Source organism: Balaenoptera physalus, assembly GCF_965194825.1.
Source record: "Balaenoptera physalus genome assembly, chromosome: 4".
In the NCBI taxonomy this organism is placed as follows: Eukaryota; Metazoa; Chordata; class Mammalia; order Artiodactyla; family Balaenopteridae; genus Balaenoptera; species Balaenoptera physalus.
In genome coordinates this window covers 77,082,843-77,107,150 of record NC_138891.1, presented here as the reverse complement: position 1 = coordinate 77,107,150, position 24,308 = coordinate 77,082,843, and the positions used below count along the sequence as shown (strand labels likewise).

At 45.3% G+C, this 24,308-nt stretch overlaps 1 protein-coding gene across 7 annotated transcripts in view; it reads right to left on the bottom strand.

Moving 5' to 3' along the window:
- Positions 1 to 24,308, bottom strand: part of MYLK (myosin light chain kinase) — a 270,332-nt gene that overhangs the window by 128,642 nt on the left and 117,382 nt on the right. For all 7 annotated transcript variants that reach the window (XM_082460944.1, XM_082460943.1, XM_082460942.1 and 4 more), the window contains one exon: positions 5,781 to 5,988. In XM_082460944.1, the coding sequence (XP_082317070.1) occupies positions 5,781 to 5,988 (208 nt within the window). The remainder of the gene's footprint in view (positions 1 to 5,780; positions 5,989 to 24,308) is intronic.

Genomic DNA, 24,308 nt, shown 5'->3' with positions numbered 1-24,308 from the left:
AAAGAATAATCTTTATCTCTACCATATTTATATTTTTCCCTTTGATGAGACAGAAAAGGACAAGAACTCAGAACATTTTAATATTCTGACTGGGTAAGAAAAAAAATAGGGCATATGCCCCTACAGAAAGAAGAGTCATCAGGGAGTATAATAGACTGAAAAGAGTTTATAAAGAATACAAATGGAAAATATAATTACAGGTCTTTAAGAAGGTAGAAAATTTAGGTAAAAGAAGACAGTACAAAAGAAGAGAACAACAAAACAAAAGGAGAATCACAAAAGACGTTCTTGAGGAATACAATAATTTAAAACTCAGCCATTGTAAATATACATGGGTTCAAATATATAATGTCATCAATCCAATCCAATGTGAAAATAAAAGGGGTCTGAGAAGTCTGACCCTGGAAAAGGGTAGTAGCAAAAGACATGGCGCAGAAGCATTTCCTGCAAATTCAAAATCACCAGAGAATGCTGGTGCCAGCGGCACCAGAATAGCTTGGCTAGCAGTCACTAAGGCCAGTCTGCTCCCTTAAATCCCATGACATGGGGTCACTCTCCTTTCTGCTGCCACATTCTAGGTGGCCTGCCACCTGGCTCTCTTTCTCTCGCATGGTCAGGGAGCACTTAATTCTACTGCAAAAGTGATATTTGTTACCTATTCATAGTCTCTCTTTCCCCATTGGAAGTAAACTCCAAGGGGGCAGGAAGCCTGTCTGAATTGGGCCTGACACAGAGAGAAACAGAGTGGTGAACGAGGCAATGGATAGAGGGATGCACTCTTTGCTTGTGTGAGACATTCCAAGATGAGGGGACATGTCTTTGCTTTTCGACAGAGACAAAAGTGGCAGCCTCAGAACCTATCACCTACAGGGGAGGGAGCTGGGGGAAGAATCCCCCAGGAATGGAGATGGAGGAGGAGGAATTTGCATGAAGGATAGTGTACTTAATAGAGAAGAAAGAGTGATGGTCAAGGCTGGATCCAGAAAGGAGGGAGAAAACAGATCTTTGCCTACCCCGCACCTCCATTTATTCATTTCAAAGAAAACTCCCAAGAGGAAGGAGCCCCTGGCCGAATCTATTCCCCAGCAAATACATATTCACTATTTTTAAAGTTATTTTTTCAGTTGTTCATTGCACTCTTAGGCGGAGTCGTTAATGGCTTGGAATTTATTTTTCAGAGATGAAAATAAACTTTATCCACTTCCTCTGAAACTATCGCTCTCCGCTCTCTTGCTACTCCTCTTCCCCTAGAATAAGCCTTTATTTCTCAACATCATCTTTAAAGCTTTACTCACCGCCCAGTGCACCAGACATGTTGATCATGACTAGGGTAACCATGCAATTTATTATCCAAACCGGGACTCTTTTGAAAGTCAAAGGAGGCTCTATTTATAATTACATTGGTAGAGCAGGCATGCTGGGATAAATGGTCACCCTAAGGACACTTGCTGTGACCATGGGTCTGCAAAAGGGCAACCACTTGCCCAAATGCTCACATTTGAGAACCATTTGTACTAGGAAAAATATATCACATCTGTAACTGAATCCTTCCTTGCTACTCAAAGTGTGACCTGTGGACCAGCAGCACAGGCATCACCCAGGGGCTGGTTAGAAGTGCAGACACTTGGGCCCTATTCCAGACTTACAGAACCAGAATCTGCATTTTAACAAGATTCCCCCAGGTGATTTGGGTGCCCTTGCATTTGCATTAAACAAGCCTATAAGGTGAGTATGAGCCGTCCTGAGGCCTGGATCACCTCTGGGCCTCCAGTTTGGCTTTCCCCGGGTTCCTGAGCTCATGGCCTTAAAATTAACCCTCTATTACTTGAAATGACTTAAGTGACTCTCTGGTCCCTGAAACACAAAGGGCCTTCTCAAAGTCTAGACCACCACGTCTGGGGTATATCTCTCATTTCAGCCCCGCCCCTCACTCCACCCCACGCCCGAGGTTCACTCTGTGGATGTGATTGCCCAGGACAACCTGCCACCTTGTTCCTACACGTGGGCTTCTCTTTTTTCTCCGTGTAAGCCTTGTTTATCCCAATTCAAGCTTCTAGAGCTGTGCTGTCCAGTACAATAGGCATTAGTCATCTATAGTTATTGAGCTCTTGAAATACGGCTGGTCTGAATTGAGATGTGTTACCATGTAAAATATGCTGCAAATGTTGAAGAATGTAAAATATCTCAGTAATAATGTTTATATGTTGAAATGATAGTATCTTGGATATATTGGGTTAAGTTAAAGTATTTTATTAAAATCGATTTCAACTTTTTAAAAAAATGTGGCCACTAGAAAACTTGAGATGACACATGTGGCTCACATTATACAGTTGACCCTTTAACAATGAGGGGGTCAGGGGTGCCCACCCTCCCCGCAGTTGAAAATCCATGTATAACTTAAGAGTCGGCCCTCTGTATGTTCGTCGTTCCTCTGTGTCTGCGGTTCCACATCGCAGATTCAACCAACCTCAGACTGTGCAATACTGTGGTATTTACTATTAAAAAAATCCCCATATAAGTGAACCTGCGAGGTTCAAAGTCATATAGTTCAAGGGTCAATTGTATTTCTCTGGACAGCGTGGGGCTAGAGAGCAGGCTGTGGCCCCTACGTTATACAGAAAGCTCCCAGAAAGCAGGCACCACGTCTCTTCCCTGCTCTGCACCAGGCCTCTGTGACCAGTCCTCTGGAGGTAAGTGAGTGTCAGGGCTGGCTACACAAAGCCTTTCCAGGGCTCAGACTAGGGCTGCACAAGGTCATGAATGGTCCTGTCATGAAGATGCTTGCCCTCAAGGAGGATTGTGCATGCTTCTTGGCCCTGGTTACCAAAGGAAATCAGAGGAGAAAGCTTTCTCCTCTATTCTCCACACAAGGATTTCCCTCTGCAAGTAGTTCTCAGGATATTAATGTCACGTTTGAACATCACAAGGTTACCATTTACTGAGTGCCTACTATTTGTCAGTGCTGCACTGATCTTTACACAACCCATGGGTCAGCCATTAGCATCAGTTTACGGAAAAGGAAATAAGGTTCGGAAAGGTTAATTTCCCCATAGTTAGAAATTAGTGGAGCTAAAATCCAAGACCATTGGATAACATTGCCTTCTAAACTTGACCATTAGGGGGTCAAAAGCCTCCATATATGAGTCATACTCTTAATTCCTGAAGCTCTACGCTTTCCGAATAAGAAGAATAACTAAGAAGCAAAGCACAGAGAGCTGGCGAGAAGCAGGAGGGCTGCTGGATTCCCTTTGTAAGGGTTTGGGCTAGCCTGGCACTGCCAACAACTTATTCACGGCATAAGGGACCAGAGTGGATCCTTCCAGGGCTATGGTCTATGGGGTGGTCCCAAACCACACATGGGCTGAAACTGGCCTTTGATGCAGAAGCAGAAAGTATACAGGGCCATTCACATTTACAGGGACTGCAGCCTTTAGGTCATTCTCTACCTCCTAGGGTTAGAAGGCATAAAACATCTTCGATGATCTCCTCAAATTAAAACCAAAGAGGAGGGCGCAGGGTTGAGAGCCTTAGCCTTCTCTCATTTGCTATAGTTCTCCTGCCTTCTTTCTTTTCCTCTGCCCTGAGTACCATGACCTAATAAAAATTTTCCTGCTTAGTTGAGACATCAGATCTAATGTCCTCACTGATGGGAACTAAAAAAAAAAAAAAAGCTTTCATACGACCTGGGTTTTATATAGCTCCCCTGTAATCCTAACCCACTCCATTCCTTTAAAATGGATCATAGAAAACAAGGGCTAGCTCAGGTTGTAGAGACCACTGAATTCAAACCCTTTATTCTACAGAAACAGAGATCCAGTATTTAAAGTCACACATTGACCGACAAAAGTTGGGACCAGAACCTTGAACCTCTGATTCCCCCTTTCCCCAGCTCCAAATAGAAAATCAGAAAAGGGGTGTTATAGACTACATTTTTTGTGTCCCCACCCAAATTCATATGTTGAAGCCCTCACCCAACACAGTCACTGTATTTGAAGACAGGGCCTGTGAGGAGGTGACAAAGGTTCAGTGAGGTCCTAAGGGTTGGGGCCCTCAGAAGAAGAAGAGACACGAGAGTTCCCTCTCTCCACCATGTGAGGACACAGCAAGAAGGCGGCTCTCTGCAAGCCAGGAAGAGAGCCTTCACCAGAAACCAAATCCTGCTGGACTGATCTTGAACTTCCAGCTTCCAGAACTGTGAGAAAATTCATTTCTGTTATTTAAGCCATGCAGCCTGTGGTATTTTGTTATGGCAGCCTGGGCTGACTAATACAAGGGGATAAAGTAATTTTTATTTGTGGGCCTCAACTCAAAGTTTGGGCATTGAAAAGTGTATACTGTAGGGGAAAGCACAGCATCAGAACTGGCCGAGATGAGGGTCATTCAGAGAGTGACCAGGGGCCACCTTCCATGTGGAATGCCCCAGCCCACAGGTACTTGAAGGCCATTAAAAGGAATGAGTCACTCAGTTAAAGAATTTGGGAAAGCATCCAAACTATGCATATTCTGTTCTGTGAAACAGCCTATCTGTCCTTTCACAATGCAAGCAAATAGGAAAAACACTGGCCAAGGTACACCTCGCCCCCTTCTGGAACCTTCTCTGGCACACAGGGTCCCCTGAAAACCAGGTTGGGAGGACTGTTTTCTGAGAGAGGAGAAATGAGTCTGACCCTCTGGTTTATAAGCCCTTAGAAAGGCCTGGAAGGGTGGAGGGAACCTTGCCATATTTCTGAGGGTCTGACGAACCCACATGTCCTTTTAGACATCAGGCTTTTAAGCAGCAGCCAGTGGCCTGAACTGGAAATGTTCTCACCCGTGGAGTGCCTTCAGCATGTGGGAGATACACCAGCAGCAAAAGGAACAGTTTTACTTATGGTCAAATGTTTTCCTGGAATTTTTAAAGTTAATAAACTTAATAGAATTTTATTTAAGTACAAAGGAAAAAAAGGGCAAAATAACTGATCAGTGTTAACACACTGGTATGTTTATCTCCTATATATTTTTCTGAGTTTTACAAAGTTTTTTATGATGGGCATGTATTACTTTATAATGATGATAATAAACATTGCTCATTCTCTAAATAGTTCAGTATCTAGCCTGTGCCGGGAAGTTTCCTAGATGCTGGAGATACAGCAGTAAACAAGATAAAGTCCTTCTTCTCCTAGAGCTTCCAGTTAGAGGTGGGGCTTGAGGGAGATAATCAAGTGGGAGGCAGTGACAGTCCTAGAAGAAAAAGTTCGGGTGGAGTGAGAGGATAGAGAGTCCAGGGGATGGGGTGGTCAGAGAGGGTTCTCTAAGGAGGGGACGTCTGAGCAGAGACCTGAAGGAAGTGAGGGGCCGAGTCAGGGGCTGGGCTGCGGAAAGAGCTCTTCTTTACACAGGGAACAGCCGGGTGAAGGCCCTGAAGCTTTGCTCAAGGACAAGCAGAGGGCCAGTGTGACCACAGTGGAGCGAGTAGGGTGAGGAGTGGTAGGAGAAGGGTCTGGAGAGCCAGGCAGGAGTGGGATGTACTTTGTAAGGCCATGATGAGGAGTCTGGTCTCAGCCTCAGTGTGAGGGGAAGCGAGGGGAAGGCTGGAGCAGAAAGGGAGGTGATGTGTAGTCCGACATTGTCTCCTGGGATGCCTCCCTTGTTCCAGGGACCACATTGCCCCCATCAGACTAACAGGTCCTGAGTTCCGGGATGTGGGTCCCTCTCCCGAGAGAGGGCTGAGGCAGGAGCTGCAGGCCTTGGGGAAACTGATGGCTCATTTCTCCCCAGGGCTTTCACCTCTTGGGACTCACCTTCTACCGTCAACTCCACTGTCACCTGGCGGGCACCACTACCATTGGTGGCTTCACAGGTATACTTTCCCTTGTCCTCCTCACGGACAGCATGAATCACAAGGCTGAAAGTCCCCCGGGTACCACAGTCCAGCAGGAAGCGGCCCCCACCGGCAATGGGTTGCCCGTTTCTGTGCCATGTCACTTGGGGCTCTGGGTAACCCCGGACCTTCAAGGAAAAGAAGACAGGATGAGAGCTTGTACATAAGGAGTACTTCCTATGTGGCAGGTATTTTTCTGGGTGCTTTACATGTATTAACTCTTTTAATCCTCATAACATCCCCTGCAACAAATACTATTTTCATCTCCATTTTGGAGACGAGGAGATTGAGACGCAGGGTTTTGGTAGATTTCTCGAGGTCTTGAAGGTAGCAAGTAGCCGAGTCAGGCGTCCTGGCTCCACAGCTCACCACACAAGTGTCTCTCAAGCCTGGATGCATGATTAGAATCACCAGGGGGAGATTTAAAGCAATACTAGTGCCCAGGTCCAACCTTGGACCAATTAAATCAGAACCCCAGGGGGTGGGGACTGAGCACGGGGATTCTAGAGCAGTGCTTCCCACTCTAACGTGAATCACTTGTTAAAAATGCAGATTCTGCTTCTATAGGTTTGGGGTGGGCCTGAGATTCTGCAGTTCAGACAAGCTCTCAGATGATGCTGAGGCTGCCGGTCCCTAGAACTCACCATGGGTAGCAAGGTTCTAGATCTGAGCTGCCCAGTATGGCAGCCACTAGACACACATGGCAACTGAGCACTTGAAATGTGGCTGATCCTGAGTTGCACTGTAACTGCACCATAAATGTAAATTATACGTGGGGTTTTGAAGAGTTAGCATGAAAAGAGAATGTAAACTACCTCGATAATTTAAAAATACTGATTACATATTGAAAAGATACTCATTTTGACATACTGGGTTAAATAAAATATATTGTTAAAACTAATTTCACTTGTTTCTCTTTACTTTTTTAATGTGGCTACTAGGAAAGGTACAGCTACATACATGCCTTGCTTGATGTTTCTATCAGGCAGTGCTGCCCTAGACCCCTCTTTCTCTACAAATAGTTAGCAGCTAACATCTGTTGAGTGCTAAGTGTTAAGCACTTTTCTAAATACTTAGCATATCTGAGCCTCACAGCAACTTGTTCAGAGAGAAGATATTTCCCCAAAGAGGGGAAAATGCAGAGAGAGACAAATTCCAAGAAATCACTTTGAGTTTCAGAGAAAGTTCCCCAAGGGCCCTGAAACCCCTGAAACTCAACAGGCCCTTTGGAATGGACTCATCTTCGGAGGAGCAGGGCTCAGACTGGCCCGTCAATGCACAGCCTGGGACCTGAACTGGGGGATTTTAGCACTGGAAATGCACAGAAGACATCACAGAAACCTCCTGAGAAAGAAACTGTTGGCGTTACAAATAGGTTGTAACAGTAGCTTTTATCCACGTATCCACTCCAAGACAAGAGAGCATAGATACGGATGAAGCCAAACCAAAATTCCCTGGATGACCTCAAATTACATTTACAAAGAAAGCCTTCAGTGACCTACAGCAATAATTCTCCTTATACGCCCCAGCAAGGTCAAAGAGGATGCTTTATCAGCACGTGGGAGAAAGGGGAGGGGAGGTGGCTGTGCCGTCACGCCTGGCCATTGCAGCCTCACCAAGCACATATCCCATCTCAGGGTGATGCTGTTGAAGGGGATTACGTGCATACTATAATGCCTATTATAATATGAAACAAAGTGTTAACAGCGATTGCCTCTAGGTCTCTCTTTTCCTTTTACTTAACTATCATTTCCTGATATTCCTGCAAATAACACCCCTGACCTTTGTAAAACAGAAAAAAATTTAAATGAAAATATGTGTTCCTTTTATGTTCGTGTGCCTGTATAATGAATGTACAGCACAACCATTCATTAATCTGTGGAGCCCCTCAGGGTACTTAAATCTAGAAATGGAAATAAAAGTGGTACACAAATAAACATTATGCACGTTTGAAGGTAGCAAATGCCACATATCCGTATAAAACACATCACCTTGTGGCACTATCTTGGCACAAAGGTTCATGCCAAGGAATATCAGACAATCACTCTGTTAAAGCATTCTTTTTCTCCGTGAAAGCATATTTTCAGGAAACAACTAAGGAAAGAAACTCTTTCCTACAGAAGGAAGCCCCTTGGGAGTCTGGTCATATAGTGAATCTGCGAATCATCATCTTCTCCTCCATCCTGTCAGGCAGAGCCAGCCTCATCTCCAGATGATCAGGTGGCCTTCTGTCAGCATCAGAGAAAGGCAGTGCAGAACCCTGGGACTGGGAGGAGATGAATCATTAACTTCACCAAAGGCGTCCTTAGCATTCCACGAGCAAGTACTCTGGCCTCCTGCAGCGGTGCCAACTCTGTGGCCACCAGGGCCTGAGGCGTCAATGTTTAACTGGGGACATTACAAGTGCTCCAGACCTCAGGGACACAGATCCCTCTTTCCCTTTCCATTTTCCTCTCATTTTCAATTTTTAGTTATTTAATTTATCCTGGTTGTACCAGGTCTTAGTTGCGGCATGTGTGCTCCTTAGTTGCAGCATGCATGTGGGATCTAGTTCCCTGACCAGGGATCGAACCCAAGTCCCCTGTATTGGAGGGTGGGTTCTTAACCACTGCACCACCAGGGAAGTCCCTCTCATTTTCTACATACATATACATTCCCCTCCACCCCACACCAACAGATCCACCTCTGCAACACCCTTATATAGTAAAATAACTATCCAGGGATTTTTAAACATGCTGAAATTGGTACCACTTAGAAAGCTGCGGTTTGCAATGGACTTTTGTACACCCTGCATCTGAAGCAAAGGCAGGAATTTATATGACCTTTTTCCGTTCCAAGGTCTGAATGATTTGCAGCTCCAATTCTTATCCTCCCAATAGGGAAAAACTTGTTCAACCACTACCTAACGTTACCTAAAAATTACTCAACTTCAAGTAAACTCATTTTTATTGTCTGCCCACTATCCTGGGCTCCTGGATGGGGAAAGAAGAGAAGCCTGGACTCACACGCCTGGTTGTGTGACAGCAGCCCTGCCCTCCCTGGACGCCTCATCGGCCTTCATCATGGGCCTTCCACCGAGAAGCCACAGATGGGGGATTTTTTACAGCCCAGTCTAAGACCACAGTAAAAACCCAGTGATACTTCAGTTTTCAGAGGCCTTCCACATATAGAATCTTATTTGATTCTCGCAACACTACAAGGGAAGTGTCTTGGGTTGGGTTCCCAGGAAGCAGAACCTGAGATAGGGATTCAGGAACCCAGGCCTTAGTCAACAATCAGAGCAGCTGGGAATGGGTGTAGCAGCCTGGTGCAGGGGATCTGGGTGGGGTACCAAAAGTGTCTGTGACAGCATGCAAGGCCAATCATATTATTAAGCCCAGAGAGCAAAGGAAAGAGGCCTGGATAAGTGGATGATTTGCCAGCGATAAAGTGGCAGATCTGGGACCACAATTTTGGTCTCCAAGTTGAGTGGCTGTCTCTCTGTGCCTCACTATAAATTCATTTTTTTGGTGAGATAAATATTATAGAATCCAAAGCATTAATAAGGGTCTATCTCTAATAGACCCTAAGCCTCCTCTAGGTTAAAGCAATATCTGCTCCCCACTTTGGGAAAAAGCCAAAGGACTCACAAAAGTCATGGCCATCCCATAAGCAAGTCTTGGGCTGTTTCCTTGGAGTAACAGGAGGACAGTGCTATAGACTGAATATGTCTCTCCAAAGTTCATGTCGAAATCCTAACCCTTAATGTGATTATATCGGGAGATGGGGACTTTGGGGTGATTAGGTCAGAAGGGTGGAACCCTCATAAATGGGATTAGTGCCCTTACAAAAGAGATCCCAGAGAGCTCCCTCACCCCTTCTACCGTGTGAGGACACGGTGAGAAGCTGGCCAGCTATGAACCAGGAACTGGACCTCTCCAGACACTGAATCTGCTGGTGCCTTGATTTTGGACTTCCCAGCCTCCAAAACTGTGAGAAATAAATTTCTGTTGTTGAAACCACCCCATCTGTGGTATTTCTGTTATAGCAGAAATACCCCAATGGTCTAAGATAGACAGGGATGGGCGCCATGCACACACCCAAGACACGCCTAGGAAAGTCAGTGTGGAACAGAGAAGACAGTGTAAGAGCCAGGCCTGAGTCCTGGGTCTGACTTGTCTTCCTAGCCTCTTCAGGTTGTAATTCCTTCCTTTCACTGAAGAGAAAACAGCTCTTGATAGCTCAGGCTCCTTCCATTCCTGAAATAGTCTGGATCTAAATAGTGACCCACTTAGCTTCTGGGGGAAGATTCTTTCCTCTCCCTCCAGTCTACCCTGGGCCCCAGCCCACAGCCTTAATACTCTCTAATCCTCCATAAGGGAAAATCAAGTGACCACAAGGAAAAAGGCTTGTGAACATGAGTGGGCAGCCCTGACTTGTCACCATAATGAGTTTTTGGAAATGGCCCCAAAGAGGGTCATTCTAAGGAGAATCATATTTTTGCCACAGTTAACCACATTTAATTGGAGGTTGTGTTCTTGAACAAAAGCCTGGGATCAAGTAAATCAAGGGCATAGCCGACAATCTGTCATACAAATAAAGATATAGTAACCATAACCCCTATAATAATTTAAAATAGTAAAACTGTGCTCCAGTGCCATAAAATGTTCCCAAGAGCCTTTATAGCCTCAAAATGCCTTTAAAAGGAATGGGGGCTCATTCTGCGTGTGTTGGATGGTGAGGGGAAAGCTGGGCTGCAGGCGGGCAGCTGCTTGCTTCCACGTCACACCAGCCGGCCGTGCTGGAGAGTTTTTCAGAACCTGGTGCTGTCTCAAGATATACTTAATGATTGAAAGTGAAACATTCTTAAGGCACTGTCTCTTCATTTTTCTCTGATGTGTGTGAAGGGCTTGCAGTTAATTCCAGTTTGCCCAGGACAGGCTACCAGAGCATAAGCCCAGAACAGGGCCAGGTTCTCTGGCCTCCACAACCCCTACAAGACTCAGAGCAACACATCTGCCTTCTCAGCTCGGTGAGTGGTAGAAAGGGGATGATTTTGCTGTTTTTGATGATCTCCTGCACGTCTTTTGTTCCTGGGCGGGCCTGTCCCTGTTTGCACAATGCAAGCCCACACAGCTACAGTGCAGAGCTGGGCAGGACATGAACCTGAGACTCTGCCCACATCGGGGACGGAGGGAGACCAAAACGAGTGAAACCAGGATTACCCTAAGGCCAGGGTGAAAGGAGACGGCCCGGCAGGACACTGGGGAGTCGGGGAGATACACAAAGAAGACATGAGCAGTGAGCTGAGAAGTCCTTGGGGCTGGGAACAATAGATGGAGGGGTTGTCAATAAGTATTTCTTTGAAACCTGTTGAGTAACTGAATCGATGATGGGAAAGGCTGAGCCTGAAGAATGGGAAATTAAGGAAACCTGCTGGACAGATGCCCCACCTCACCCCCCGCAAGCTGGACAAAGCTGATTCTGCAACACAACTGTCTCCATACTTCCTATGATCGCCGGCCTGTCTGTAGCACATCACCCTGAACTTCTTCCCCTGTTTCAAGGCAGCTTCCTCTACAATAAAGAAATTCTCCTACGATAAATGACTAGAACAGGGCTGGTGATTTAAAAAGTGAAAAATAATAGGAAGTTAATCAGTGATGCTGAGGAATGCATTGAAGAAGAATTCTCTGTCCCATCTCCAAGCATAAGCTCACCCAGATAATAAATGGACATGGATGCACAGAAAGGAGAATTAAAACATTAACACCCCCAGCAAATCAGAGCACAGAAAATGCCTATGAAACTTACATCATGGGTATATTATGAGAGTGAAGAGTGAAGGGTGAGCCACGGGCACAGCATGACGGAGCTTAGCGGCCTGGGTCTGTGTCAGCAACTGGCACACAGCCCATTGGACAGGCGGAACTTAATTAAGGCTTTGAATAATCCCGTTAACCAACAGTCAAAAACCTTAACTGAACCCACAGAACCCATCAGGAAGAGATCATACCAGCTAAAAACAGCAATTAGTGAGAGGCTTAAACTGCTGGATGCTCCCTGCCCTTAAGTTCAAGTTGTGAAACAGCGAGGACCAAAGCAGTTCCATGAAAAACAAAAGCAGAACGCAGAGAATCACTCCTCACACTGGCCCAGAGAACGCCACCTGGGTCATCAGGGAAAGATGCTGAAAGTCTCTATCTGTGATCAGCCACTCTCATTTTCTTTTTTTTTTTTTAACATTCTTTATCATATTCTTTTCCATTATGGTTTATTATAGGATATTGAATATAGTTCCCTGTGCTATACAGTAGGACCCTGTTGTTTATCCATTCTATATATAACAGTTTGCATCTGTTAATCCCAAACTCCCAGTCCATCCCTCCCTCACCCCCTCTCCCCCTTGGCAACCACAAGTCTGTTCTCTATGTCTGTGAGTCTGTTTCTGTTTCACAGATAAGTTTGTTTGTGTCATATTTTAGATTCCACATATAAGCGATAGCATATGGTATTTGTCTTTCTCTTTCTGACTTACTTCTCTTAGTATGATAACTTCTAGGTCCGCCCATGTAGATGCAAATGGCATTATTTCATTCTTTTTATGGCTAAGTAATATTCCATTGTGTATATATACCACATCTTCTTTATCCATTCATCTGTCCATGGACATTTAGGTTGTTTCCATGTCTTGGGTATTTTAAATAATGCTGCTATAAACATTGTGGTGCATGTATCTTTTCAAATTAGTGTTTTGTCCAAGTGACAAGTGACAAATGTCACTTGTCACTTGGATGTATGCCCAGAAGTGGGATTGCTGGATTATATGGCAACTTGATTTTTAGTTTTTGCACTCTCACTTTCTATGGCAAGTTTTCTTTTCCTCTGGCCCAAGACACAGACAACCCCATATCCCTATATTTGCCAGACTGAGAACATCCTGTTTCTCCCACAGAGAGTACGAGACAGGCTATATAGCTTGGCAGTCTTGGGTTATACCTCAGGCCCTTTTGAATGTTTCAAACAAAAAGCTTGATTTCCTTTTATCTAGCTCACCTTATCAACGCATGCAACTTTTTGATTCCCTTTCTTTTTTTAAAAAATTTATTTATTTAATTTATTTTATTTTTGGTTGTGTTGTATCCTTGCTGCTGCGTGGGCTTTCTCTAGTTGCGGTGAGCGGGGGCTACTCTTTGTTGCGGTGCGCGGGCTTCTCATTGCAGTGGCTTCTCTTGTTGCGGAACACGGGCTCTAGGCATGCAGGCTTCAGTAGTTGTGGCACGTGGTCTCATTAGTTGTGGCTCACGAGCTCAGTAGCTGTGGCTCACGGGCTCTAGAGCACAGGCTCAGTAGTTGTGGCGCACAGGCTTAGTTACTCCGCGGCATGTGGGATCTTCCCGGACCAGGGCTCGAACCCGTGTCCCCTGCGTTGGCAGGCAGATTCTTAGCCACTGTGCCACCAGGAAAGCCCCTGATTCCCTTTCAGTGACACAAGCACCTAAAATTCTGAAGCAGTCCAACAAAGAAACAGAATTCTAAGTGTAATAGGGAAACTCTCACATTGATGTTTTCCTAGTTTTTCCAAATTCAGAGTTTTCCTATAAAAACAAGTGTTCTTCTGTTTGAACTCTAGTCCTTGTGGGATGGCTGTGGGATTCCAGCCTTACTGCAGACCTCTCTACTCAAAGCCCTGAGTTCTGGCTTTACCCCCATCACGATGGTGTCCAAGGACACGGCATCTCCAGCTGGTGAAGCTGGCCTGGGAGCTCCCTCTCCAGTTTCTACTGCCAAGTTGAGATATACTCTCAGATATATTAAAATATTAAAAAGAGGCGTGTGGTATCATAGAAGTTTAACAAATTAGTGCTGTGGCTTGGTTTTGTTTGATTTGCTCAGGACCTCCCGCCTACCTTTCCCAGTGTAAGCTACTCCTTTGAGGTAGCGGACTCACCCCTCTACCCACCACGGGTGAGTCTGGTGGAGATGCATTAGGCAGCCGCCTCCTGGCCAAAACGCTCAGACTTCCAAAATGAGCATGACCCACGTCAGCCAATCAGAGCTCTTCCCTGCAATTTCAATTAGAATAAAGGGAGACCAAACTGTCTCTTCACAGGGACCCCAAGCTGGGAAGGTGTAAGCCTGAAGCTATCTGCCCACAGCCATATTTTCCCATCCCTGCCCCCTGTTTTCTTGCCTCCACCTAAGGGAAGGAAGCCATGTGCAAAATAAGACATCACATACACAGCGAAGAAGAGAAGAGATGAGGGCACAGCCTGGCAGAGCTATGGCAGACCCGGGATCCACTCAGTCATATGAGACAATGCATGTCTTTCACTGAACCCATGGAGTTGGTTTGTCACTTGCAAACAAGAGTCCTGACTAATTCAGGAAGGTATATGGCATCTGGAATCAGACAGACCTGTGTTGGATGCTGGCTGCACCAAGCAACAGTTGCCTGACTTTGGGCAAGTTACTTATCTGACCCTCAGTTTATACAGCTGTAAGAAAGGATGATATCAGTATCCACTTCCATGCACAAGTTTCCGATCAAATGAGATAGCATATGTACAATAGTATATTAACAAATTCGAAAGGTTAGATCCTCTGTCTCTTCTTTTCTTCAAAGTCAGTAATTCCTTATAATAAGTTACCTTAGAATCCATTCAGCTCCCAGCTTTAATAGCATGAAGCTGTATTTCTGCCCTAAGAAATACCGGTACTTTGTGAACTTCTGGGTTTGCTGAGCCTTATCTTACACAACTCGAATGCTTATAGACAACTTCGAGGCATCACACCCTTAATTAGATAAAAACCTAACCCTTTAAACTGAAAACACCTTCTGCCTTAGCTGAACTGGCTTATTATTTTTATTTAAAGAGCAAACCCCTTTTGAAAAGTGATCATTGATTTTATGTAACATCACAAAGCACTCTATAGTTCCACTCTAAATATCCACTCTATAGTTTTGTCTGCACCATCATTCCACTCCTGTGATACCACGTGCAACTCTGAGACAGAGACCATCCCCTTGATTTCTGCCTCACTGACTTATGCAGCCCTGGAATTTCAAGGGCATGGGCAAGTTTTGGGAAGGAAATAAATCTGGGGTAATAAATCTGAAGTTTCTGGCCAGTCACGGTTGGATCTGGGGAGAGAGAGACATACTTCACTGGCAGAAGAGATGGAACACAGGGCTCCCCCTCAAATAACGCACAGCTCACTTGGCAATGGCTCACGACCCCTCAAACAGCACAGCCCAGGTGCCACAAGACTCAAAAACTGGCCACAGGTTGTACTGGGAAGGTCCTGGCCTGTGAGGACTCTCTAAGAATGTGAGGCGATTCTGTTTAAAAGCAAAGGTGGGCCAAAGTGACCAGAGGGTCCCAACAACCTGAGAACATCTCGGCTTGGCCCCCTTGGCTTAAATGGGCTCCCCTGGCAGCCGCTGACCACCCGCTCCGCACGTACGTCATCGCACAAAGCCTGCATTCTGCTTGGACTCGCCCAGGTGGCAGCCTGCGAGGGAGGTGGGGGAGCAGGTGGGGCGTTGGCAGCAGGACCTTGCGGGCTGCCTGCATCAGTACGGCCAGGAGAGGGTCTCTGTGATGCTGTCAGAAAATACCTGGCACAAAGGGCAGAACGCAGCTGTGTGAGTTTGCTACTCTATGGCAGAATGTCCTCCCCAGGCCCTGCTGCTCAAAGGTACCCTGATCTGCATAGAGAATCATGCCAGATAAGGAATCGAAAGCTGCTCCCTGGGCAACGTCAGTGTCTGACTGCCCACTGGGCTGAAAAACACAATCAAACATGCTGTCTTAAAATGTTTTCACTCTCACCAAGACAGGTACGTGGTCAAAATGTACATTAAGTCATTTAAAAAAAAAAAAAGCAGGCCTCTGCTCTACCCCTCCCACCCCCAATTTCCATTTCCTTCAGGAAATCACCTTCAAGTCTTTTAGCCATTTCTTTTGGTATTTTTTTCCCCTGTATTTCTAAATAACAGCCTTACACAACTACTTATTTTATTCTTTTTAATTTTAGACTTTATTTCTTAACATCTCTATATGGAATATGAGCTTTCAGCTCTCAAATCTTCCCCCACATAAACCCTTCCCCCCACCCCCCCAATAACCACATCCGAATTTTTATTAAGCCAGTGTGTTAGTGTTTGCTTCATTCTAACTTTGCTCATTGCCAAGCTACATAGTATATTACAATTACATTTTTCCCGGAGTTATTACCTGCCATACTTTTGGTTTGATTCGTTTTTTAAGAACCCAACTTCTCAAGAGAACTATAAAATTCTTCTCAGCAATGGTCAAGTGCATCAGATAATGAATTCATCAGTGGCTTTTATTTTTCTCTTCTTTGGAGAGAGCCCTTCTGGAATCTTCTGTCATTGTCCTCCAATCTAAACTCGATGCTGTCTAGGCCTGACACACAGTGGTCCAGGGACTTTCAGTCACCCATCCTCTTTAACCATCCACTTTGGTTAAACATGTCCCCTTCCAGTGGTTTCTTAAGAACAAGTTAACCTTTCTTAAGGTTAAATTTTTAAACCTGGCATTTCCAAAAGTGTCAATATTCTACTTTATACTCAACTTACAGTTTATCTAGGAAAGGAATTAGAGCAGAAAATCTTTTTCTCTTCAGAATTTTGAAGGTGTTGCTTCATGGCATTTGCAGGCAATGATTCTGGCATCCAGTGTTGCTGTGAGAGGTATAACGCCAAGGCGGTCCTTCCTCTATGACCTGGTGTGTGGTGTGTGGTGTGTGGTATGTGGTGTGCATGTGCATGTGTGTGTGTTTCCTTTCCAAACTTTTAGAATCTTCTCTTTATCCCCGACAGTCTAGAATTCCATGACGATTTGCTTTGGTGTGGGTCTTAGTTCACTCATTGTATTGAACCCTTGGTAATAGGTCTTTTCATTATTGGCAATGCATATCTTTCAATTTTGAGGAATTTTTGTGTTTTGACAATTCTCTCTCTACTGTTTTTTACTATGTTCTCTTTACAGAATTCCCGAGTTGGATACTAGCCCTACTAGACTGACCCTTTACATTTCTTTTCTTTTCTCATTTATTTCTCCCCTCTTTTTGTTCTCTCTGGGAGATTTCCTTGACTCTATCTTCCAGCCAGTCTATTGAAGTTATCATTTTAGCTATCATTAATTTTTTAAAAAATCTTCTTTCTCAGTTTTTCAAAACTGCTTTGAATAATCTCCTCTTCTTGTTTAATGGAAGCAACATCTTATCTCTGCGGTGAGATGAAATGTCTTCAAAGTCTTCTGTAGTCTTCTGTTCCTACTTGGTTCCTTTTCTGGTTCTTTTTGTTTCTTTCATAACAGAGGCTTCCCTTGAACAGCTGAGGGTCCTTCACTGACTCTTCACGCATGTGAGTGAAGAAATTAAAAGCTCTGTGCACACAAGTGGGGCCTTATCAATTTGTTGGATCTCCCAGTACTGTGAATGGGTAAAAACTCTCAACTATCCATATCTGTGGATCTTGTTTCTTGAGATGATCAGTTTTCACAAAGAGAAAATCTTCTGATTCCCTGCTTAGGTGGTGGTGGTTTGGACACAGTAATTAAGTCTGTCTACCAGCATTTGGGACTCTGACTGAGGGAAGGCCTTGAGGGGTCTCATCTCATACGGTGACTTTCACTAAGCCCCTTGCCCTTTCGAGTACAACACCTCACCCTGCCTGCAGCTGTGCCTTGTGCCCAGGAGTTGAGAGTTGGTCAAGTTCAGTCTCTCCTCAGAGAAGCTTCGCTCTTTCAGGCGGAGGGGAGGAGCAGTGGCCCGGCGCATGGAGTATGGAAGGGGACTGGGGACCCTAACTGCTCCTTATTACATTTTTAACCAATCCTCCAGTTTTCAGCTTCACTCCACAACCCAGGCTTTCAAAATACATGGTGCCTCCCACTTCTCAGCCTCTTTAGGAATTGTTTTGGCACAGGCAGCCTTACTTTTTCTTATTTCCCACTCCCTAGCCACAGGCACAGCACAACACAGAAAGCTAAAACCCGTCAGCCAATCATCTATTCATTTTCCATCAACCATCAATTCACTGACATGGCTCATCAGCTGTTGTCTCTCTCTCATTCTGTTTGTCCCCACAGATTAATAAGTTTTCATTTTCTTTTAATAAAAACTCATTTTAAGGATGGTTATCATAAAAACAACAACAACAACAAAACAGAAAATAAGCAAGGATGTGGAGAAACTGGAATCCCTGTGTACTGCTGGTGAGAATACAGAATGGTATAGCTGCTATGGAAAACAGTATGGTGGTTCCCCGCAAAATTAAAAGTGGAATTACCATACAATCCAGCAATTCCACTTCTGGGTATAAAGCCAAAAGAACTGAAAGGAGGGACATGAACAGATATTTGTACACCCATGTTCACAGCAGCACTATTCACATAGCCAAGAGGCGGAAGCAATCCAAGCGTCCATCAATGGATGCCTGGATAAACAAAATGTGATATATACATAAAATGAAATATTATTCAGCCTTAAAAAGGAAGGAAATCGTGACACATGCTACAACATGGATGAACCTGGAGGACATTAAGCCGAGTGAAATAAGCCAGTCACAAAAGGACAAACACTTAGATGACTCCACTTAGATGAGGACCTAGTGTGATGAAATTCATGGAGACAGAACATAGAATGGTAGTTGCCAGGGCTGGGAGGAGGCGTGAAATGGGGAGTTAGTGTTTAATAGGTACAGAATTTCCATTTTGTAAGATGGAAAAAGTTTGGGAAATGGGTGGTGGTGTTAGTTGCACACCATTTGAATGTATTTAATACCACTGAACTGTATGTACACTTAAACATGGTTAAAACGGTCAATTTTCTGCTATGTATACTTTACACAATAAAAAAATCAGTGAGTCATATATATATGGATCTATTTTTGAACTCTGTTTCAATTATCTGTATGTTTATCCCTTTGGCAAATACTACACTGCCTTTGGTACAATAGCTTTATGTTAGGTATTAAAATCAAGAAATAAAAGTTTGAAAACATGTAAATCAGACCAAAGTCACTTCTCTATTTTAAAAATTTCCAGTGGTTTCTCATTGTACTAAGAATAAAACCCAATTACCATGGCTTACAAGGCCCTGTGTGCCCTGGCCCCTGCCTACTTCTCTCCCTGCTCCATCCTTGTCCACTGTACCCCTGCCACACAGGTCTTCTCTCCACACCAGGAAATAAGATGAAGACAACTGGTACTCTAACCTGGAGTGGGACCCCCACCTGCGGGATGACAGGGGCACGCAATCGACCAGAGCATGCACAGTCAGTGCCGCAGAAGAGGCGTGGACGGAGGATTGAAGGAGCGCATGGAGGATGGGGGGAGCCCCATGGTGGTACTGCTGCTGTGAGCTGAGCAGGACTCCGGGGGCCACCTCCCAAGACAGCGTCAGCCCCCAGGGAGCTGGGGTGGGGTGGCGGATAGAGCTGGGTAGGTGAGAACCAGCCATTCAAGTTTGACTAGGCGGGAGATGGTTCCCAGTAGCTCTGCCAGCCTTGCGGCAGCCCCTCGGGGTCCCCACCCTGGGACGGGCTCAAGGAGAGGTGCGCGGAGATGGACGCCAGGCCAGGGCAGTGGGAGCTGTGCCTGGGAGGCGCCCTGGGGCTCCTTCTCCTCCTCCAATCTCCCTCCACAAACGTCCCAGTGTCATCCGGGCAGTGCTCCACAGCCACTTATGCCTGATTCATTACTCCTGCCAACTGAGTTGCATGCAGTGCAGCTCTTGCACAAGCTGTTGTTCAGGAATTTTAGGGCAGGGCCCCAGGGGACACAGGAAAGAGAGCAGAAACAAATGCCAGGACCCTCATAGAAGGTCCCATTGTGAACAAGCCTGTGCGTGCTAGTGGCGTGGTGGTGGCATGGGTGTCTGCTGGTGGCATGTTGGGGGCAGGGAACGCCAAAGGGGTTTGAGTCCTAGTTCGAAACACACATTTAAAGCAGATTTAGACTTCCCAGTCCAAACCACTGATATTTCTTTTCTGAAGAAGCATCTGGTAAAATGGAGGGAAAAGTTGCCCAGCTATTTAGTAAAAACAAAACCCAAACTTTCCTTTCCCCCCTCCTGCCAATGTCCCTTTAAAGTATGTGATCCTCAGGGATCCATGGGGGCTGCGGCCCAGCTATAATCACTGGCTAGAAGGCTAGGATACCTCCCCAGCCCCCAAAACTGTGTGCTCAGGGTCAGTGGAGCCTGCTTCCGCCTGACCAACACAGGGCTGGTCGAGAGGAATCAAAACCAGCCCATTTCCCAGACTGCTACAAGAGAAGCTTGAGGGTTTCCTGTGTTAGGAGCTTTGCAGCCCAAATAGCCCTTCTCCCCACGTCTTAGAATATCCCTAGTGAAAGGAGGAGGGTAAACAGTCTGCAAAAAGCCTGGGCATGCGTTTTCCTTTCTAATCACAGAGTACTGCAAGAAATTCGATAGGTGCCACTGTTAGAGCATCAGCGTCGAGGAGCCTGTAGGCTGGGCCTGGCCTCGGCCCCAGTGTGGGTAACTGCTCAGACCACCCAGCTCAGAGGACTCCAGGTGCAGTCCGTGAAGCTGCTAAACATGAGTGGATGTGCCAGCAGGCACCGGGGTCACCCTAATAAGTTAGGTCTTTACTGACTTAGAGCAAGTCAGCTACACACAACTCCAGGCCCGAGGAACAGGGAAGAGGTAAGAATGGGTTTGCCAGTCCCTGGGGAAGTGTCAGGAAGTGGCAGGGAGAAGCAATTTACAGGGAAGAACGGTGCCTCTGGGGTGCCTTCAGGGAAGAGGGCTGCTGAAAAGATGGCCTGGTTCACACTTTGTGTAGCACAAAGGGTCAGCTTCAGGTTGGGTGCTAAAGGGTCTGCAGACTTCCTGTGCCCCTAAGAATCCACTTAAGCCTAGAAAAGCTTAACTCTTTCTACTGCCACCACTCGCACCTTCTCAGGGAGACCCTAGCCTCTGGGAATTCTGGTAACACTTTCTGCCTCTCACCCGACACCTTCCCATGGTAGCTGCTTCACCAACACCGGGGCCCACTGGAGCCTGAGCAGGACAGGGAGTTCCTGCTCCAGATCCCAAGGGGAGGCAGGCCAGTGCGCAGCCCAGAAGGAAGGGGCACGCCTGGGGTCCAGAGCCCATTGCTCTCAGGCGCAGGAGGGAAGCGTGAGAGCAGTGTTCATTCCAAAGCCGTTTTCTGTCAAGAGCCGCTCAGCTGGGTCCAGGGCCGGGGCCCCATTTCCAAGGTTGGTGTTTTTCCCTTCCTTTTGCTGGACCGGAGAAGTGGAAAAAACCAGCACTGCCTTGGCCCTCAGCTTCTCTGGAGCTGATCTTGCTGCCCCTGGCAGGGTCTGCCCCCAGAGCAGACATGCAAACCACACACGCAGGCCACAGCAGCGTCAGTCCTCAGCTCTGCTCCCCGGCTGGGTCACCAGACCCGCGTGACTCACCCGGGCAAAGATCCCTGACACCACTCAGGGCTCAGGCCACTGCTGCTCCAGCCCTCGCCCCACACCTAGGCCACAGCGGGCCTCCTTCTCTAAATATACCTGCAGTCTGTGTACTGGGGTCAGAGCTCCCTCTCTAAAGAGACAGTACTTATTTTAAAAGCTGAAAAGAAATATCCTGCAGCCAGGGCTAAATGCCAATACAACCAATTCTCAGTTATTTCCCTGCTGCAAAGCTCTATTTCTATTTGTCTACAGGATGTGTCCTACATCAGATTTATCCTCCTAATTTTGTCCTTTTAAAAAACGCTCACCATACACCATTAGGTGAACATGATAGATACCTTAGAGACGTGCGGCTAGCGGGACCAAGAGCGGAGCAGTTCCAGGACACCACACCCACCCCCTCTCTGCCCCCTCCTCCAGAACCACTCACTCCCCCTCTAGAGAGTCTCCCCAATTATCCAGCGCCCTCTGATCTCTCCCACCGCCCAGCGTTCAGCACTTACACTATTCTCTAAAGTGACCGCATTTTAAAAACAAGCAGACATTTATCTGTTTAAAATCAGGCCTGTTCCAGAAAATCTGGGCCAAACTAATCACCATTACATCACCTTTCATATTTCTTTCTGCCCTACAGCAAGCACAGTGACCATACTTTCCATATAAAATCAGGACACATTATCTGACAAGAGATTCATGGGCAACCTCCAGGTGCAAGGAGGAGTTGGTGTTATAAAGTCTCAACATCAAAACACTGGAACTCCAAGAATATTTGGATGACTTTACTGGAAAAAATGAGAATATTTTGAATCAGAATGGCTGACAACAATCTGAGATGACAGCACCTATGCCAGTAACACAGGTTATGCTTTTTTTTTTTTTCTGTACATGAATGCCTACATCTGCTTTATTCATAATAGCCCAAGCTGGAAACCACCAACTATCCACCACACAGCTTATGCTTTTGTTTATTCCAGGCACATTCAGCATAACGCCCTACAAGACTGTGAGTTACCTAAGAGGGGGAACTAGACATGTTACCTATTTTGAAGATCTCTCCATGTCCAGTAGGACTACTAAATCCACTACTGAGTGGACGGTTGACTGATGTCTCTCCTCTCCCATCTTTATGTCCCAGCTCAACTATCATTTCAGAAACACCTTTCTTGATGTCCCAAACTAGGTCACGCTGTTATGCTTTCAGGGCACCCCATGTTCTTTCTTCAGTGGGTTTCATCAGAGTTCATAATTCATCTATATTTAGTTATTCTTGCCTGTCTCATAGCACTAGACCATAACTGCTTGTGGAAAGAACTACAGAGGTTTGGCTCATCAGTGAATCACCAACTCCTTGGCACGTAGTAGGTGATCAACCAGTATTTTTACATTAATGACCTTGGTCTCTCTGGTAAGTCCCAGGACTTCATATTTCTCCTTTGCGCCAACATTTTTATTAATTACTTGAACTAAGACTGCAAAGCTGCTCATGAGAACTAGAGTTACCATCAATACTGGGGGGCACATAGGCTAACAGAATCAACATGCTGAAAGAACAAATGTCCAAATAAACAGAAAGTTAGCAGAGAACAAGTACTGTGAAGGTTCTAAATCATCAACTAGACAAAATCGGAGTGGCAGGGGCAGCTCATGTGTAAAAGGAGCTGGCAGGAGTCTCCGAAACTTCATTCAGTCTTAAGCTATATTACAGAGCATGGTGTGTGAACAAGGAGAGGGCAGCTGCATGCTGCCTGACCACCACTGCCAGGTGCCACAGGTTAACTGGGCATGGATGAAGGGGCTCATGATCTGTGAGGTGATGACCATGCCTACTGCCCCGCTGGCACCTTGCTGGTGCTCAACAGATGTTTACTGAAGGAGCATAAAGGCTAGTTGATGGAAATAGGTATATTTAGCCTGGAATAAAACACACCACAAGGAGTACATAACTGTCTTCAAATATATAAAGAGCTATTGTATAAAACAATCTATGTGCTGCATAGCTCCAGAACAGGGATGAACAGGTCCAAAATCTAGGCAGATTTAAGCTGATACAAGGAAGGGTCACAATGCCTGAACAATGAAAGGGACCAAGTGTAACATGATAGATCTCCATCCCCAGAAGTCTTCACAAGGAGGCTGGAGAACCATCTGGCTGGGATGTTGTCCAGGGAAACTTCATCCCCTCTAAGATGTCTTCCACCCACCCCAAATCCTAGTCTTCTAAGAAATTAACAGAGCTGAATGCATAAAGGTGAGAGAGAACTTGAAAGAAACATTACATTTATGCTATAAATAACCTTTGTGCTATGAATACAGAGCTTGGAACGATCTGTTCCTTGAAGGGTTTAATGAACTCACCCACAAAACTATGTGGATCCGGCATGTTTTCAGGAGATGTTTCCTCAATCTTCTAATTTCTTCCACTGAACTTTTCAGGTTTCCAATTTCTTTTTTTAGTCACTTTTGGTAGTTCCCATTTTCTTAGAAAAAATACATTTCTTTGAAGATTTCCAAATGTATTATCAGAATTGAACACGGAAATCTCATTTTGTCAACTCCAGATCGGTGGTTAGAGTCTCACTTCTAAATTTTATTTATATTTCCTGTTTTTCTCTGGTTGGTCTGGTTGGCCTTGCCTATTTCCTGTTTCCAAGACTAGTCCTTAAACATATTCATTAATATCATTTTTCTACTTTGTAATGAACTCATGTCTTTTATATAAATAAAAGAAATGGTCTCCTTTGGTTTGTTCTATTATTTGATTTTGTGAGTTGAGTAATTGGTTCATTATTTTTTAGTATTTTTTGTTCTATAATAAAAACATTAAAGACTATGAATATACCTCTGATACTGGCTTTAGCCAGTTATAAACCAGCTACTCAAAAAGCAAGATTATTTTCATATCTAGTAGCTATTACCAGTTAGAAAAGGTACACATACACATACACACACACACACACACACACACACACACACACACTTCATCTAGGAATAAAATTAAAATG